At 38.9% G+C, this 17,518-nt stretch overlaps 1 protein-coding gene across 1 annotated transcript in view; it reads right to left on the bottom strand.

Moving 5' to 3' along the window:
- Positions 1 to 297: 297 nt before the first annotated feature.
- Positions 298 to 17,518, bottom strand: part of Tlk1 (tousled like kinase 1) — a 113,683-nt gene continuing 96,462 nt past the window's right edge. Inside the window, exons 15-20 of the mRNA XM_028762922.1 lie at positions 16,436 to 16,617; positions 16,104 to 16,273; positions 15,632 to 15,767; positions 5,857 to 5,968; positions 4,649 to 4,756; positions 298 to 2,160 (exon numbers count right to left, since the gene is read on the bottom strand). Coding sequence (XP_028618755.1) covers positions 1,984 to 2,160; positions 4,649 to 4,756; positions 5,857 to 5,968; positions 15,632 to 15,767; positions 16,104 to 16,273; positions 16,436 to 16,617 — 885 coding nt within the window. The 3' untranslated portion in view covers positions 298 to 1,983. The remainder of the gene's footprint in view (positions 2,161 to 4,648; positions 4,757 to 5,856; positions 5,969 to 15,631; positions 15,768 to 16,103; positions 16,274 to 16,435; positions 16,618 to 17,518) is intronic.

Here is a 17,518-nt window from a genome sequence, read left to right as displayed (position 1 = left end):
AGAACTGTGCACGTGACCTGCAGTCAGTGCTGACTCCAGAAGACAAGAAAACAACTAATATCTCAAAACAAATGGGTGGAAACTGCCAGAGTAATATGGAAATTATTTGGCAACAAACACCAGTTCCTCACAAAGCTGATACTGGTTCATTGAGCCCAAGTACTAACTAGTAGGCTATTTAAATCTACACTTGGAAAAACTTTAGAAGACACGAGTAAGTTGATTCATCTCCAATACTCTTATTTATATTTTTTTCTAAACATTGTTTTTAACTTTAACAGCCTGAAACACTTCATACTTGAGTATGCTTAAGGAGTTTATTCATCTGCCTTTAAGTAGAGGAGCTAGGAACCCTCAATCTTAAGGGTTCTTTGAAATGTAATTTTCACAGTCTTTACATTTTTACTGTCATTGTTTATTACTGTTTGGCTACATTCTCTATAATTCCAGCAGCATCTTAAACAGACAATGTGTCTATGTACAATGAAAACAAACAAACAAACAAAATGGCTTGCAACACCAGGTAAGAGCCACAGTTTAACTGTACATGTTAAGGGATGTCTGGCAGGGATAGCTTGTTTTCTGCACCATGGACAACTTACATGTAAGTCTCAGCATTATGAATGTGACAATAAAGAAAAAAAATCCTTACAAGAATGAAATACAGCATCCCCCCAAAAAATATTGGTTTCTACCACACAAGGCAGTTAGAAAATGTTCACATTTTAACAAATCTGTACAAACCACAAGAAACATTCTATGGGTCTATCATCCCACCTTGATGCTAAGAACTTTCTAGAAATGTAGAATAAACATGAACAATTTGTAAATCTAGTTTCTATGTGTTCCACAGCTCTAGAACCTAAAAAACTGATTTAAAGAACTCAATATGCCCAACATGGATCATTTACATGCCTTGATTGTTAATGAGTGCCTGCTTTAATATCTCTCTAGGATGTACAGTCAACTTGTGCCTTGAAGGTCATTCAATTTTTTATAGCAAAAAAGCAATATCATTTAGCAGCAATTAAAGCGCCTTCAAGAAGACTTAAAAAAAATACAATATCCAATTAGAAAAGCCGTATTTTTAAACATTTGTACAAGAATAAGCTGCTGAAACTCAGTAATTGTAATCCGACATCTGTACAGTAGTTTACAATAGAGCCAGAAGGGAATTCATCATTATCCTGCATACAACTGGCCTGCTTTTGGTTACACACTGTCTCCTGTTTTAATGAACGAGGCCTGGAAACAAAAGAAAAATGCCTGTTAATTCTAAAACACTGAAAGCCCTGGAAATACTATAATTTAGTAACTTCAACTGATTTGAAATAGGCAGCTCTTTGTGTTAAAGGTATAAAGTGTCCAAAAATGACAGCTCGCCTTTAACACAACCAGTTAAGAGGGATGGGGGGTAGGGCAGCAGACCACTGACATGTGATTTCGAGGTACAACTTGGTAAAAGCCAGAATAGGCAAATGACAAAGTCTACAACTGTCCAAAGACCCTAACTCTCACATTCTGTTATAAAACACAACGGCCGCTGTCAGTCCGTTCTTGCTTTGGTTTCTGTAGATCAGCTGCCGAGTGCTGACGCTGTACCAGGCACTGTAGCTCCCGTGTTACAAATGTCTCATCATTTTTCCATGTGTTCTTAAATAATGAAAAACTACCCTTCATATTAGAACTCTCTGGTAACAATCAAATATATTTAAGTATTATAAACGTTATTTACAGAGTCCCCCTTGTCCTAAGGTAACATGGTATTCCTGTTTTGTGCTGCTCCAGGGCAGTGAGGAGTGTGTACTTAGTCACTGTTCATGATCCACTCTCACACAAAGGACTCCATGGAGAGCTTTAGTCCACAAACACTTCTTAACCATGTCCCATGTAAAAAAACCACAAACACTCAAATGCACTCAAATTCAAGTATGCATCTGGAAGCCAATCAAAGAGAAGAGATCATGCCATCTTGGAGGAGAATCAGTAAGTAATTATGCTTGAAGAAGGAGGTGTGGGAGTTGCTGTCAGCCCAGACATATGTAGGTTTCCCGAAGAATTTGATCTTCTCATGTGTGGCAGAAGGTATGGGTCATTTGCCAGCTGGTGCACATCAAATCGATCTTCTTTTCGGTAAGCCAAACAGCGTCTTATGAAGGCCTTCGAAAGAGAGAGAGAACATCACCAATGACCTTCTACCTTCTAAACACCAACCTGCGAACTCCTATAGAAGCAAGGACATAGTTAAGACTATAAACAGATCAACTTACAGCAAGTTCAAGCCTTAAGAACATCTGGGGTTAACAAGGACATTGTCCCTCCAATGTCCACCCTCCAGCAGCACCCTGAGCACATTAGAGCCTCAGTCAGTACTGCTTTCCTTGGATGTACTGCTGCAAAGTTTTATTTCTACTTACAAACTTCTTTATTTTCAATTTATTTTTATTTCATGTGCATTGGTATTTTGCCTGCAAGTCTGTCTGTGTGAGGGTGTTGGATCTCCTGGAACTGGAGTTACAGTTGTAAGAATTGGACCAGGCCCTCTGGAAGAGCAGCCAGGGTACCTAACCACTGAGTTATCTTTCCAGCCCCTACAAAATCCTTAAGATATCTTTTGTTTGTATTTTTTTTTCTGACTCTAATCACATAGTTTTGTTTTGTCAAATGGTAAAGACGCCATTCTTAGCCTTCCTCTCTTGGCCCTACTCAGCCTCACTGCCTTTAGATGGTGATCACATGACACAGAAGTCTCATTGGGGTTTCTGTTTCCTAAGTCAACTCTGCATCTTTTTTTTTTTCTTTTTCTTTTAAAGCTAGTCTACAACATAGTGAGTTCTAGGCCAGCCAGGACTACATAGTAAGATCTTGTTTCAAAAACCAACAAACAACAAACCCCCAAAACCAACCCCAACCCTAAACCAAAAACCATTATGCTAAAGAAATATATTAATATACAATATACATATTGTTAACTTATTGCTGAATTATTATAACCACCAATAACTGTGCCTTACACCTAAAATACTAGCCCTCTGGAGCCTGGGGCAGAAGGGCTACTGTGAGGCAGACAGTTTATGTTATTTTTTTGTTTTTTTTTTTTGGGGGGGGTGGTTTTTTGAGACAGTTTTTCTGTGTAGCCTTGGCTGGCCTCAAACTCAGAAATCCACCTGCCTTTGCCTTCCAAGTACTGTGATTAAAGGCGTGTGATACCACTACCCGGCCTATGTTAAATATTTAAGGCTAGATTGAACTAGAGTGAGACACTACCTCAAAAAACAAAACAAAACCAGTCATGGTGACACACACCCTTACTCCCAGCACTCGGGAGACAGTTCTGAGTTTGAAGCCAGTCTGTTCTACACAGAGAAACCTTGCCTTGAAAAACCAAAATAAAAGAAACAAAAACAAAGCAAAACAAAACAAAACAAAAACCCTAAAAACCATGATATAAAACCAATTCAATGAAGATTTATGGATAATTTCTAATAAATGAGAGTTCACAAAGCCAGCATTCTTAATTATGAAGGCAGCGCTGACTGCAAACACCTTGTAGTTGTTGTTGTTGTTATTATTACTATTTGAGACAGTATGTAGGCTGGACTGGAACTTACAATGTAGATCATGCTGGTCTCAAATTCACAGAGATCTGTCTGCCTCTGCCTCTTAGATACTGGGATTCAAAGTCAATTTTTCTTATGGCCTAGAGTACTTATATAAGAAAATATAGCAGTTCTGTGGTTTTGTCTTACAGATTTGATGTTATTTTTAATAGGATTCCTAACAGTTATAGAAAAATAATCTCTGTGGATGTGCACACATGAAGGCACAGGCACAGTCAAGGTCAGGAAAGGCTTGCTCTACGGGAGCCGTAGTTCTCATTACTTTACCAAGCACATTTACACACACAGATCAGAAACAGGTTTTCAGAATGAATTAACCTCTGACCCAGTGCACCACAGCACAGAACAAGGTGTAATGTCGGCAGGAGACTGCCTTGTCTGGCACAACACTCTAACCAAGGTGTTTTTGTATGTTGAGGCTATTTTCTCATTTTACAAAGGTAAGAATAACACACAGTGTACATAAAAGCACTATAGAAATGAGAGCTATTACTACATCTATTCTTTCCTCTACTTTTATTTTTTAAAAATTTGTTTTATTTTATCTATATGAGTGTTTTGCTTGCATGAACGTCAGTGCAGTGTGTGTGTCCTGGTGGAGACGAGGGCATCGGATCCCCTGGGACTGGAGTTACAGGATGTGGTAAAGTGTGTGGATGCTGGGAATTGATTCTCTGATAAATACCCTTAATCAATGAGCCATCTCTCCAGCTCGTCTTTTTCTATACTTAAGTATCTCAGCATCACAACAGGCAGACTGAATAAGATCTAAAAGTAATAAAGGGTCCAGATGTTGTGGTTTCTTCCTAACTTTCAAAGAAAAGCAAGTTGCTTTTTTTTTTTTTCAGACTAAGGAGGCACATCAAGTGCTAGGATGCAAACCAGCACGAAAGCGGAGGGAGGCGGCCGCTCCCAGAGCATAGCAGCAGCCCTGCCGTGGCGGCCATCCCTGCTGGTGTGGTTACTGACGCACTGAGTACACTGGAACCACAGCCCAGACCCGGCACAGAACATGATGAGATTAATACCTTGGCTTCACTGCTTACAACTGGTTTTACAGGGAACTGGACTTCTGTGGCTTTTAGTATTGTGTTTTCCTGTAGAATGTCTTGTTGAGATTGATTGTGACCAAATGGCTTTAAAAAAGAAGAAGAAAATATTGAAATAAAATATTTAAAACAAGGATTCACCACTGAGCCCACCACAAAAATGATCTGTATTTTAACATCTTGTCCTCAGCTTTTTGAAAGTTGGATGTGGTCTCACAGAAACAAAGATCATAGCTAAGAACAGGCTGGAAAAACCTATTCAGTCAGTCTTCGGAAGATAAACCTTGTGTGACGGAGAAGCAATAAGGCTGTCATTCAAGTTACCAGGAGGGAACGGATCTAGATTTGGAACCAGGGGACCTGGGTTTGGAGTCAGTCAGTTTTTGACAACTCCACACAGGTACAGTGAATTGAGAACTTGAGCTGAGGCCCTGCCTCTATTAGCCTGGCCTGTGGGCAGATCTATGGGAGGGTTTTATTGATTGACTACTGGCCTAAGAGGGCTACTCCTAGCCAGGTGGTCCTTGGGCAAATCAAACAGCAAGCTGAGCAAGCTAAACAGCTCAGTAAGAAGCGCTCCTCTGTGGTCTCTTGCTTTGGCTCCTGCCTTAAGTTCCTGCCTTGGCTTCCTTTGATGATAGACTGTAATTTGCAAACCAATCTGGAAATTCTTCCCTGCCCAAGTTGCTTTTGGTCATGATGTTATTCTCAGCAACAGAAAGCAAACAAAGACAGTCTTTATATGCTGCACATCTAGACAGGTTTCTCCTCCTCTCTTCTCCGTGACAGAGATTGGGCAGGAGGCAAAACTAGACATTATCCATGACAACTTGCATTTCTGATTCCAATATTAACAGAGGTTTGGGAAACATAAGTTTGATGATATTCTCTGAGGAGTTTCAGGATGTCTGCAGGGGAGAGGAGGAGCTGAGAGGTAAGGAGTGATGGACATCTCAAAGTACTTAACTCCAGAGTTGCCAACAGAAAATGTTTGGGAAAGAAAAGGTGAGAAGGAGACACAATCACATCAACTGTTGAATAACTCTGACTTAAGGAAATAACCAAGAAATGTGTCTTTCCTTAGAAGGATCTAAACTGATTCTAAGTTAATGAAAATTTGCACATTTTTAAAAATCACAATCACCCTAACTTATCTCTGCACAACTGAAGGTGGTGCAACAACGTACTTTTCTTCCATAGAGGCACTGGAAGAAGATGACCCCGACGGACCACACGTCAACCTTGTTGGAGATCTTCGGGGGCTCTTTTCCAACGACAAAGCACTCAGGAGGTAAATACCTGTAAGTAATGGGAGGGAAAAGAAAGGACACAATGCTTAGCTCAAAACCTTCTAAACCTAAGAGTGCTTATTTTATTTATTTACACATAAACTGTTTTCATCAATAAAAACCATGAGTCAAAGTTTTAATTCATTTGAACCAAAATACAACTTTGAAAGAAAACATATTTATACAAAAAAAATTATCATTGGAGTTTGTGACAGTATAATCTAAGCTTGTAATAATAGAAGAAACTTTCCTACCCACCTCAACCACTGTTTAAACTGCAGGTAGGTCTCCTAAAATACACACCAGACCACAGATTCTCTCTTAAGCCACCCAAAGCCTTTACTTATTCCAGTGAGACAGGATCTCGTATCTTTCACTGTAACATAACCTATCCTAATCTACAATATAAATGCCAAAATCTGCAATCACCTTTATCCCCTCTCTTACCCCAAACTGGTTAGTCAAGTCACTAACTCACCTCTGGGCATGAGCTTTCTCTGTTGCCCGCCACACAGAACATGGCTTCTTCCTTCCCCATCTCAGGGAAAGGTGGTATGGTGCATCTACAAAAGCATCAGAGCTCCTTGCACTAGACTGTGAGAAGAGCAAGGAGCTCTGGTTTCCTGTACAGTTTCAAGCACTACCAGTCAGTGTGTGAAATATACCAAACATTCAAACACTAACTTTTAAAATTTAAAACTGCTATTTATAAATTCATATTTTGATATATCAAAGGTAAAAAATAAGTTATCTTAAATTATAAGTAAAACAATCCATCAGATGCAAGAATCTCACAACTCAAAACTTTGACAAATTAAAAATAGTAATCACAGGTAATATTGTTAACTGTGGCTCACTTAAAAATATTCAGTTCTATGCTATCCCGAAAGGTGTCTCCATGTGTGACTGAAAGAAGCATGGCTCTTGAGCACCTGTCCACACGAAGGGGAACATAAGCAAGCAAGCAAGTGACTGCAGGAACAAGTCCACAGGTGATAAATCTGACTGCACTGGACATCAGTAAGAGGGGAAGAAATGAAACTGACTTTTCCTAAGTGATGACATCAATTTTAAGTTTCTGTAGATGACAAGTATTTTATACATGTGTATTCTGAAAGAATCATCCTAGTCCCCAAACACACAGCTAGTAACTCACGACACTGTGTCGTGACAATTGTTAAACCACACTGAGCTCCCGGCAGGTATGCTCATTGCTCTGCACCCTGGTAGGTGAGAATTCTCTGCCCTGAAAGGGGCATAGGATAGACTACACTGGGAAGGAGCAGGAGGGTGAGGGCTGAAATGTAGGTGCACAGAGAAAGCAGCCCCATGGGAGGGCTGCTCAGAAGGAAGCAAGGAAGCAAAGATAAAATAGAGATTTAGAAAGTGTTAACTCAGGAATACCCCCATGTGCCAGCCACGGGGAGGTTTGGAAATACCCAGCTACTGAGCAAGTTAAGGCTTATTAAATATAAAAGTTGCATGTGTATGTCTTTTCTTTCACGGGTCTAGAGAGCTCTTGGGCAGGTGCAGAGCCGCACACGTACCCACTGGGAGCTCAGAGTGGTTTAAGAACTTACTGCCACAAAACTGAACTGATTTTTTTTTGGACCAGTTTCTATAGGAAATATATTCTATTGTTTTTGAGACAGGTCTCACTATGTAGCCTTGGCTGGCCAAGAACTTACTCTGTAGACCAGGCTGGCCATCATCTACAGAGATCTTCTGCTTCTACCTCCAACAGCTGGGATTAACAACGTATACCATGACATCTGGCCTAGAAATAAGTCCTATGCTTCTACATAAGAACATCATGACTGTTATCCTGAACAGCTCCTAAATCAAGATTTCCTGATTCAGGTCCACCCATAAGAGGAACACTTCCTCCTGCTGTTCAAAAGTAGTGAAGACAATGACAGAGGAACCAACAATGAGTGTTCTATGGAGAAGGAAAGCTTCTCATTTACTACAGGCCTTTAGAATTGTTGTAAAGAACAGCCTTGTCCTAAAAAGTCCACAAGACTTCTGATTGAGACTATTAACTTTTAGGAGATTATAAGTTTGAAAGATAATTCTCTTCCTTGTTAAAAGCAGTAACTATTTAGGTGGCACCACAGGCAGATGACATGACTGTCATGTGGCTTACAAATACTCTACAAAAACGACAATGTCTCTTCAGGCAAAGTCAACACAACTCAGGGGAATGGTCAGCATGGCCCAAGCATATTCCATGTGGGCTGCCCTGGGGCCCTCAACAGTCAGGGCTGGAACTTGCAGTCATGCTCAGTGAAGTTGTATACAGCTCTCTTTCCTGCAAAATCTCCCTTCTTGCTAATCTCATTTATTTTGAGAACTAGGTTAGTTTTGAAAATGTTTGTCTATGTTCCCCGCTCTGGCAAACTTGAGTAAGTTTGAAAATTCACAGTCATAGGTTTTGTAAATGAGCAGGATCCTGGTGAGTTTCATGATAACTTGACAAAAGCTTGAGTCACGTAGAGTTTGGGATCCTGTCCTGACTTCTTTCCATGCTGTACAGTAATGTGGAAGTGTAAGACAAATAAATCCTTTCCTCCTGTGTTCTGGCTGTAACGTTTCATCACAGCAATAGTAACCCTTAGAGACCTAGGCACATTCAGGATGACTTTATAGTTAAGAATTAGTTCTATCTAGATTTACAGCTACATAAAGAAACTTTTTAAGTCAGGTATAAGGACTACGAATATGCTGAGTTTATCTATAATCTACAATTAACAAACTCCCCTCCCCCCTCTCTATACACATGCACACACACACACACACACACACACACACCTTTGCTTTCTTACTTTAAACAGTCAGGATATTACATCAGCAAAAGTTCTTATTTAGACCCTAAACATCACTTAATACTCTAGAAGAAAACTTATGAACTCTGACTCACACTGAAGTTCCTGCGTATTAAAGTCATATGCAGAAGCCAAGCCATTATTTTTGCAATTTTCGATCTTTGCACTTAAAAATGTAGAAGAGACTTTAAGAAGGACATAAATAACTCCCTCAAAGAAATACAGGAGAATACAGGTAAACAGGTAGAAGCACTTAAAGAGGAAACACACCTCAGTGACAAAGACAGACACTAACTCAAGAGTAAAAGGCTGAAAAACACTTTTCCAAGCAAATGGTCCCAAGAAACAAGATGGGGTAGCCATTCTAATACCGAATAAAATCGACTTTCAACTTAAAGCTATCAAAAAAAAAAAAAAAAGATAAGGAAGGACACTTAATACTCATCAAAGGAAAAAAATCAACCAAGATGAACTTTCAATTCTGAACATCTATGCTCCAAACGCAAGGGCACCTACATTCATAAAAGAAACCTTACTAAAGCTCAAAGCACACATTGCACCACACACAATAATAGTGGCGGATTTCAACACCCCACTCTCAGCAATGGACAGATCATGGAAACAGAAACTAAACCGAGACACAGTGAAACTAAGAGAAGTTATGAACCAAATGGATTTAACAGATCTCTACAGAACATTTCATCCTAAAACAAAAGAATATACCTTCTTCTCAGCACCTCATGGTACCTTCTCCAAAACTGACCATATAACTGGTCACAAAACAGGTCTCAAAAGATACAAAACAACTGAAATAATCCCATGCATCCTATCAGATCACCACAGACTAAGGCTGTTTTTTAATAATGACAAAAATAATGGAAAGCCCACATAAATGTGGAAACTGAACAATGCTCTACTCAATGACAACTTGGTCAGGAAAGAAATAAAGAAAGAAATTAAAGACTTTTTAGAATTTAATGAAAATGAAGGCACATCATACCAAAACTTATGGGACACAATGAAAGCAGTGCTAAGAGGAAAACTCATAGCTCTAAGTGCCTACAAAAAGAAGCTGGAGAGAGCATACACTAGCAGCTTGACAACACACCTGAAAGCTCTAGAACAAAAAAAAGCATATACACCCAAGAGGAGTAGATGGCAGGAAATAAACTCAGGGCTGAAATCAACCAAGTAGAAACAAAAAGAACTATACAAAGCATCAACAAAACCAGGAGCTGGTTCTTTGAGAAAATCAACAAGATAGATAAACCCTTAGCCAGACTAATCGGAGGGCAGAGACAGTATCCAAATTAATAAAATTAGAACTGAAAAGGGAGACATAACAACAGAAACTGAGGAAATTAAAAAATCATCAGATCCTACTACAAAGGTCTATACTCAGCAAAACTGGAAAATCTGGATCAAATGGACAATTTTCTAGACAGATACCAGGTACCAAAGTAAAATCAAGACCAGATAAACCATCTAAAACAGTCCCATAACCCCTAAAGAAATAGAAGCAGTCATTAAAAGTCGCCCCACCAAAAAAAGCATGGTTTTAGTTCAGAGTTCTATCAGACCTTCAAAGAAGACTACCAATTCTCTTTAAACTATTCCACAAAATAGAAACAGAAGGAACACTACCCAATTCGTTCTATGAAGCTACAATTACACTCATACCTAAACCACACAAAGACCCAACAAAGAAAGAGAACTTCAGACCAATCTCCCTTATGAATATCGAAGCAAAAATACTCAATAAAATTCTCACAAACTGAATCCAAGAACACATCAAAACAATCATCCATCATGATCAAGTAAGGAATATCCCAGAAATGCAGGGATGGTTCAATATACAGAAATCCATCAACGTAATCCACTATATAAACAAACTCAAAGAAAAAAAAATCACATGATCATCTCATTAGATGCTGAGAAAACATTTGACAAAATTCAACAGCCTTTCATGGTAAAAGTTTTGGAAAGATCAGGAATTCAAGGCCCATACCTAACTATAGTAAAAGCAATATACAGCAAACCAGTAGCCAACATCAAGCTAAATGGAGAGAAATGTCAAGCAATACCACTAAAATCAGGGACTAAACAAGGCTGCCCACTCTCCCCCTACCTATTCAATACAGTACTGGAAGTCCTAGCCAGAGCAACTAGACAACAAAATGAGGGTCAACGGGATACAAATTGGAAAGGAAGAAGTCAAAATATCACTATTTGCAGATGATATGATAGTATACTTAAGTGACCCCAAAACTTGCACCAGAGACTTCCTAAACCTGATAAACAACTTCAGCAAAGTGGCTGGATATAAAATCAACTCAAACAAATCAGTACCCTTCCTCTACTCAAAGGATAAACAGGCTGAGAAAGAAATTAGGGAAATGACACCCTTAACAATAAGTCACAAATAATATAAAACACATTGTTATGACACTAACCAAGCAAGTGAAAGATCTGTATGACAAGAACTTCAAGTCTCTGAAGAAAGAAATTGAAGAAAATCTCAGAAGATGGAAAGATCTCCCATACTCATGGATTGGCAGGATTAATATAGTAAAAATGGCCATTTTGCTGAAAGCAATCTACAGATTCAATGCAATCCCCATCAAAATTCCAACTCAATTCTTCACAGAGTTAGAAAGAGTAATTCTCAAATTCATTTGGAATAACAAAAAACCCGGGATAGCAAAAACTATTCTCAACAATAAAAGATTTTTACAAATCCTTCATCTGATAGAGGGCTATTATCCAATGTATACAAAGAACTTAAGAAATTAGACTCTAGACAATCAAATAACCCAATTGAAAAATGGAGTACAGATCTAAACAAAGAATTCTCAACTGAGGAAACTTCAATGGTCGAAAAGCACCTAAAGAAATGTTCAACATCCTTAGTCATCAGGGAAATGCAAATCAAAACAACCCTGAGATTCTACCTCACACCAGTCAGAAGGGTAAGATCAAAAATGCAGGTAATAGCAGATGCTGGCAAGGATGTGGAGAAAGAGGCACACTCCTCCATTGTTGGTAGGATTGCAAGCTGGTACAACCACTCTGGAAATCAGTCTGGTGGTTCCCCAGAAAATTGGACATAGCATTACCTGAGGACCCAGCTATACCACTCCTGGGCATATACCCAGAAGATTCTCCCAACATATAATAAGGACATATGCTCCACTATGTTCATAGCAGCCTTATCTATAATAGCCAGAGCTGGAAAGAACCCAGATGCCCTTCAACAGAGGAATGGATACAGAAAATGTGGTACATTTACACAATGGAGTACTACTCAGCTATTAAAAACAATGAATTCATGAAATTCTTAGGTAAATGGATGGAATTAAAAATATCATCCTGAGTGAGATAACCCATTCATAAAAGATCACACATGGTATGCACTCACTGTAAGTGGTTATTAGCCCAAAAGTTCACAATACGTAAGACACAACTCACAGACCACATGAATCTCAAGAAGAAGGAAGACCAAAGTGTGGGTGCTTTGGTCCTTCTTAGAAGGAGTAACAAAATCCTCATGGGAGCAAGTACAGAGAAAAAGTGTGGAGCAGAGACTGGAGGAGGGACTGTCTGGAGACTGCCCCACCTGGGGATCCATCTCATGTGCAGTCACCAAATGCAGATACTGTTGTGGATGACAGGAAGTGCATACTGAGCTTAATACAGCTGTCTCCTGAGAGGCTCTGTCAAAACATGACAAATACAGAGGCAGATGCTTGCAGCTAATCATTGAACTGATCACAGGGTCCCCAATGGAGGAGTTAGAAAGACTGAAGGAGCTGAAGGGGATGGCAGGCCCATGGGGAGAGCGACAGTACCAACCAACAAGAGCTCCCAGGGTCTAAACTGCCAGCCTGGGAACATACATGGAGGGACCCATGGCTCCAGCTGTATAGATAGTTGAGGATGGACTTGTCAGGCATTAGTAGGAGTGGAGGGCCTTGGTTCCTGGAAGGCTAGATGCCCCAGTGTCTTGGAATTCGAGAGCAGGGAGGCGGGAATGGGTGGATGGGTGGGGCACATTCTCATAGAAATAGGAGGGGGGATGGGATAAGGGGTCGGGGGGGGGGATGGGGAAAGGAGATAACATCTGAAAAGTAAATAAAAAATATCCCATAAAAAAATTGGTAATGGAACTGGCAATTGTAGTTGAGCATTTGAAATTTTTGTCAATTTATTATGGGGATTCCTTATAATCTTCAAGGAGACGGTATTGTGGAAGGGGCCCACGGAACTTTAAAACAGTATCTTCATAAAATAAAGAACGGGGAGGTATATCCCCATATAATACATATTTATTTAAATCATGCTCTTTTTATTTTAAATTTTTTCAAAAAAAATTTGGATGCCAAGGAACTTTCTGCTTAGTGTCGATGGCACCCTTTTCAACTAGGCATAAGAATCCACTTACTGGCATATGGCATGATCCTGACCAGGTATCTAATATGGGGAAGAGGGTATGTTTGTGTTTTTTTCTGTAGGATGCTGAAGGAGCATTGATGGCTGCCAGAGTAATTGGTGAGACATGCTGATGCTAAGACAAAGAATGATGCTGACCTGTGAGCTTGCTGAGTGCCCTGACAATGGTGACTGGGAAGCTGTATTGGACATATATTCCTGACCCATCACCTTTGCTTTCCTATATCCCAGATGGAACAAGCTGTCTTGCCTCAAGTTTTAGACCTTGTGGGACAGAGAATCAAAAAGAGAAGTTATAATGACTCTTGATTGTTCTTACATGTGACCAGTTATTTGGACTCAATCATGTATTGGTCTAGAAATCAATCCAATATTGGAAATAACAGTCTTCATTTGGAAGGCTGGATCTGGACATTTTCAGAGACATATTTGGAAGCTAGCTGCAGTTCTCTATGATGGTATGTTAGCAAGAGATAAAGTTGGGATAGGTTCTAGATTTCAAGTGTTAGTGCATGTCATAAGGCTTAAGTTAAAATTACTTTTGTCTCTTCTACAGTATTTATAATAAGTTGCATTGATTGTATACTTTCTAATTGTGTTAGTGTGTTGAAACCTGGCATGTCTGCTATGGAGTTCTATCAAATAGCTTTTGTCTTACTGCCCTGAGTATTACAGAACCTTGGTTCTCTGAAAAAAAGTTTGCAAGTACTCGGAGAAGTGAGTTAGGCTTTAAGCAAAAGCAAGAGGGTAGTGGGCTTGATCATTGCTGGTATAACAGCTTTAAATACATTAATTGCTAGCACCATTGATTCTGCAATTGCTTTGATACAAGAAGTTAAGACAGTTGCTTTTGTTAGTCATTTAGCAAAAAATGTTACTAATGTGTTGAGTATTCAAGAGGATTTAGATAGGCATTTGGAACAACAGATTGATGTTCTTTATCCTATTCATACTATTGGAAAGAGGTTCAGAGTTTAAGAGTAAGAAGCCATCTTGACTGTCATGCCAAATACTAATGGAGTTGTGTTACTTCTAAAATTTACAATGACAGTCATTATAATTAGAAAAAAGTTTACATTTGTAGGGTATTTGGCATAATTCTAACACCTCTCTGGATGTTTTAACTTTGCATAGTGAGCTTATGAATTTAAATAATGCTGCTCTGCTGAGCTTTGATGCTGCAGATAATGCTGATAAAATTATCCATGGCTTGAGGTCAGTATTTCCGTTTTGGTCAAGCTTCAAGAATGGCATATATAGATTGATCATGCTAGCCCTTTTTGTCCTGGGAATAATTTCATTACTGCCCATTGTGTTAAAGCTTGTCTTTAACAACATCAACATGTTGGCAGCTAAAGTACATGACTTGAAACTGAAAACGGACCCCCAGACCAACAGGTAAGATTCTGCATAGAGCCTTACCAACCTAAGACCGAAGTGCATTGCTTTTGATAATGCATTTTCTATGACAGGTAAAGAAGGCATTCTTGTCAGAAGACCTAAGACAGGCTCAGCCTTGTTTATACAATAAAAAGGAGGGAGATGTGGAGAGCTTTTAGGGCTGCCTGGCAGGAATCTGATATTGGCCAAGGAAAACGAAATGGGCTGCAGGCAGGAATCCGACATTAGGCTAGAAAAAAAGAAGTAATTTCAGGCAGGAATCTAAATCTTAGGCTAGAACAAAGAAGCAAGCACAGACAGGAATCTAAATCTTAGGCTAGAACAAAGAAGTAAGCTTCAGGCATGAAAATGACTTTGGGTTCGGACAGGGACATAGACTTAGATATTTTGGTCATTCTGATAAGCCCTTAGAAATAGTGATAACAGGACTCTGTTTACTGCCTTGCTTGTTCTTTGACTATCGGTGTTTATTGTCTTGCTCGTTCCTTGACTATTTGCATCTATTTTATTGCTAGTTCCTCAACCTAGAACTGACTTTAATACTTGCATGAAATGAAAATGGTATAAAAGCAAAGAGGAGGAGGAGGGATGGATAAGGAGTTTATGGAGGGGGGGATAGGATAACATCTGAAATGCAAACAAATAAAATATACAATAAAAAAAGAAAAAAAAAAGCTGGGTGGTGGTGGCGCACGCCTTTAATCCCAGCACTTGGGAGGCAGAGGCAGGCGGATTTCTGAGTTCGAGGCCAGCCTGGTCTACAAAGTGAGTTCCAGGACAGCCAGGACTACACAGAGAAACCCTGACTCGAAAAACCAAAAAAGAAAGAAAGAATGTAGAAGAGAATACTAGCCACAAGACTCTCCCTCTCAATTCCAAGACTTAGTATCAGTGCCTCCAACACAGCAATCTCAAAGAGCATTGAAAATAAAACCAAACATTCATAAAACATGGGGGACTAATTTAAGTTGTCTTGGTATGTTTACTAATACATTTACCAGTAAGTGCCTGCCCCTTGGGAAGTCAGATCCATCCCATCAACACCGTAACTATCATCATCCATAATCTTGGACAGACCAAAATCAGTGATTTTGATTTCTCCACATGCCGTTCCATCTACCAGAAGGATATTTCCTAAAAAAACAAAGTACAATTTTTTTAGTAATGTGCACACACACACACACACACACACACACACTCCATATATATGAATGAAAGCATAATTTTTACAACTAAGAGTAATGTCTGGTAAATAAATATATATTTGGGGACTGATTATGGTGATATATGCCTTTAATTTCAACACTCAAGAAGCACAGGAAGGTGGCTCTCTCTGAGTTCATCTGCCTAGGCTACATAGTGAAACCCTGTTATAAAATACAAGCAAAAATGCAAACATAACCTCCACCTTCCACACTACCCCTTCCCCCCAAAAAATCCCAACCTTGTAAGACACATTTCCTGAAATACCTGGCTTAAGGTCATAATGTATAATAGGAGGTTTGATTTCATTGAGATATCTTAAGGCATTCACAATCTGCATCACAATAGACCGAGCTTCTTTCTCAGACATCAACTTGTGCTGCTTCAGGTAGAAGTCCAAGTCATTGCCTTCACAGTACTCTAGCACTGTACAAAACCTACACCAAGAAGAAACGATCAACACAAAAAGTACACTGGGAAAGGGAAGAATCATTATCCAGTGACTAAGAATGCTAACAGAGAGGTGAGAACATCTGCACCATCACAGCAGGATCAGAAACAAAACCAGTTTCCTTATGGATCACATTTTGTTTACTTACGTATCTGTATCCAAGGAGAAGTAATCATAGAGTTTAACTATTCTGGGGTGATCCAGTTCTTTGTGTATTCGATACTCTCTACAAGCATGTTTGTGGTAGTTTTCTTTTTTCTCATCTCTCCAGCTTTTATTAAGCTGGTGGATCTTCACAGCAGCATATCTTTGCTCATACAAGTCAAAAGCCTACAATTCAAGGCAGAAAACAATCACACCACATACCAATCAAACACCTAAACAGACTTTAATTTTGGTGATAATTTTTTGAAACAACCAGTGATCATCTCTACTTAAAGAAGATAGAAATGTCATGGCAATAAAAACTAAAGACTCAACATAAACTTTCACATTCAATTTTGTTAAGTGCTAATATTTTGAATCACGATAAAAAATGAAGCTAGCATTCTTTTAAATATCGACCCATTCCTTTACATGTGCACTTTTGTAGGGAGCAACTAGCAACACAAACAGCTATGATGCTTTTCTGTGTGTTGGAGAAAACTAAGTTTTTATTTTATTTTTAAAAATTTTTTAAATTATTTTTATTATCAACTACCTGTTTTTTACTTTTTTTAAAAAAAAATAATAGGTTCTTTTATTTTTAAAGTTATTTTTATTTTATGGGTATGGGTGTTTTGCCTCTGTTATCTGTACACAAGTCCATATAGTGCCTGCAGAGGCCAGAAGAGAGCATTAGATCCTCTGAAAGAGAAGTTACAGATGGCTGTGAGCTGCCCATGTGGGTGTTGGGAATTCAACATCTTTCACGGAAAGAACAACCACCACTCTCAACTACTGAGCTCACTTTCCAGCCTTAATTAATAGGTTTTTAATAATTTTTCAATTACTGAAAAAAACTTCTTTTATTATGAAATTATTTAATCTATACTTGAGAAGTAGCATAATGAATGTTTATGCATACACGATCCAGTTAAAAAATTTAATTTATTCCTTCTACCATGTCACTATTCCTTTAGGGTAAGACAGAATATGAACCTAAACCCAGGGTGTTGTTCAGGTTAAGGAAGTGTTCTACCATTAAATACTACCTGACTTATCCCTCCTATAATGTTTAAAAAATAAGTCT

Source organism: Grammomys surdaster, unplaced genomic scaffold (genome assembly GCF_004785775.1).
Source record: "Grammomys surdaster isolate TR1022 unplaced genomic scaffold, NIH_TR_1.0 136, whole genome shotgun sequence".
NCBI lineage: Eukaryota > Metazoa > Chordata > Mammalia > Rodentia > Muridae > Grammomys > Grammomys surdaster.
The sequence above is the reverse complement of the archived record's forward strand: the minus strand, read 5'-3'. Positions and strand labels throughout refer to the sequence as shown.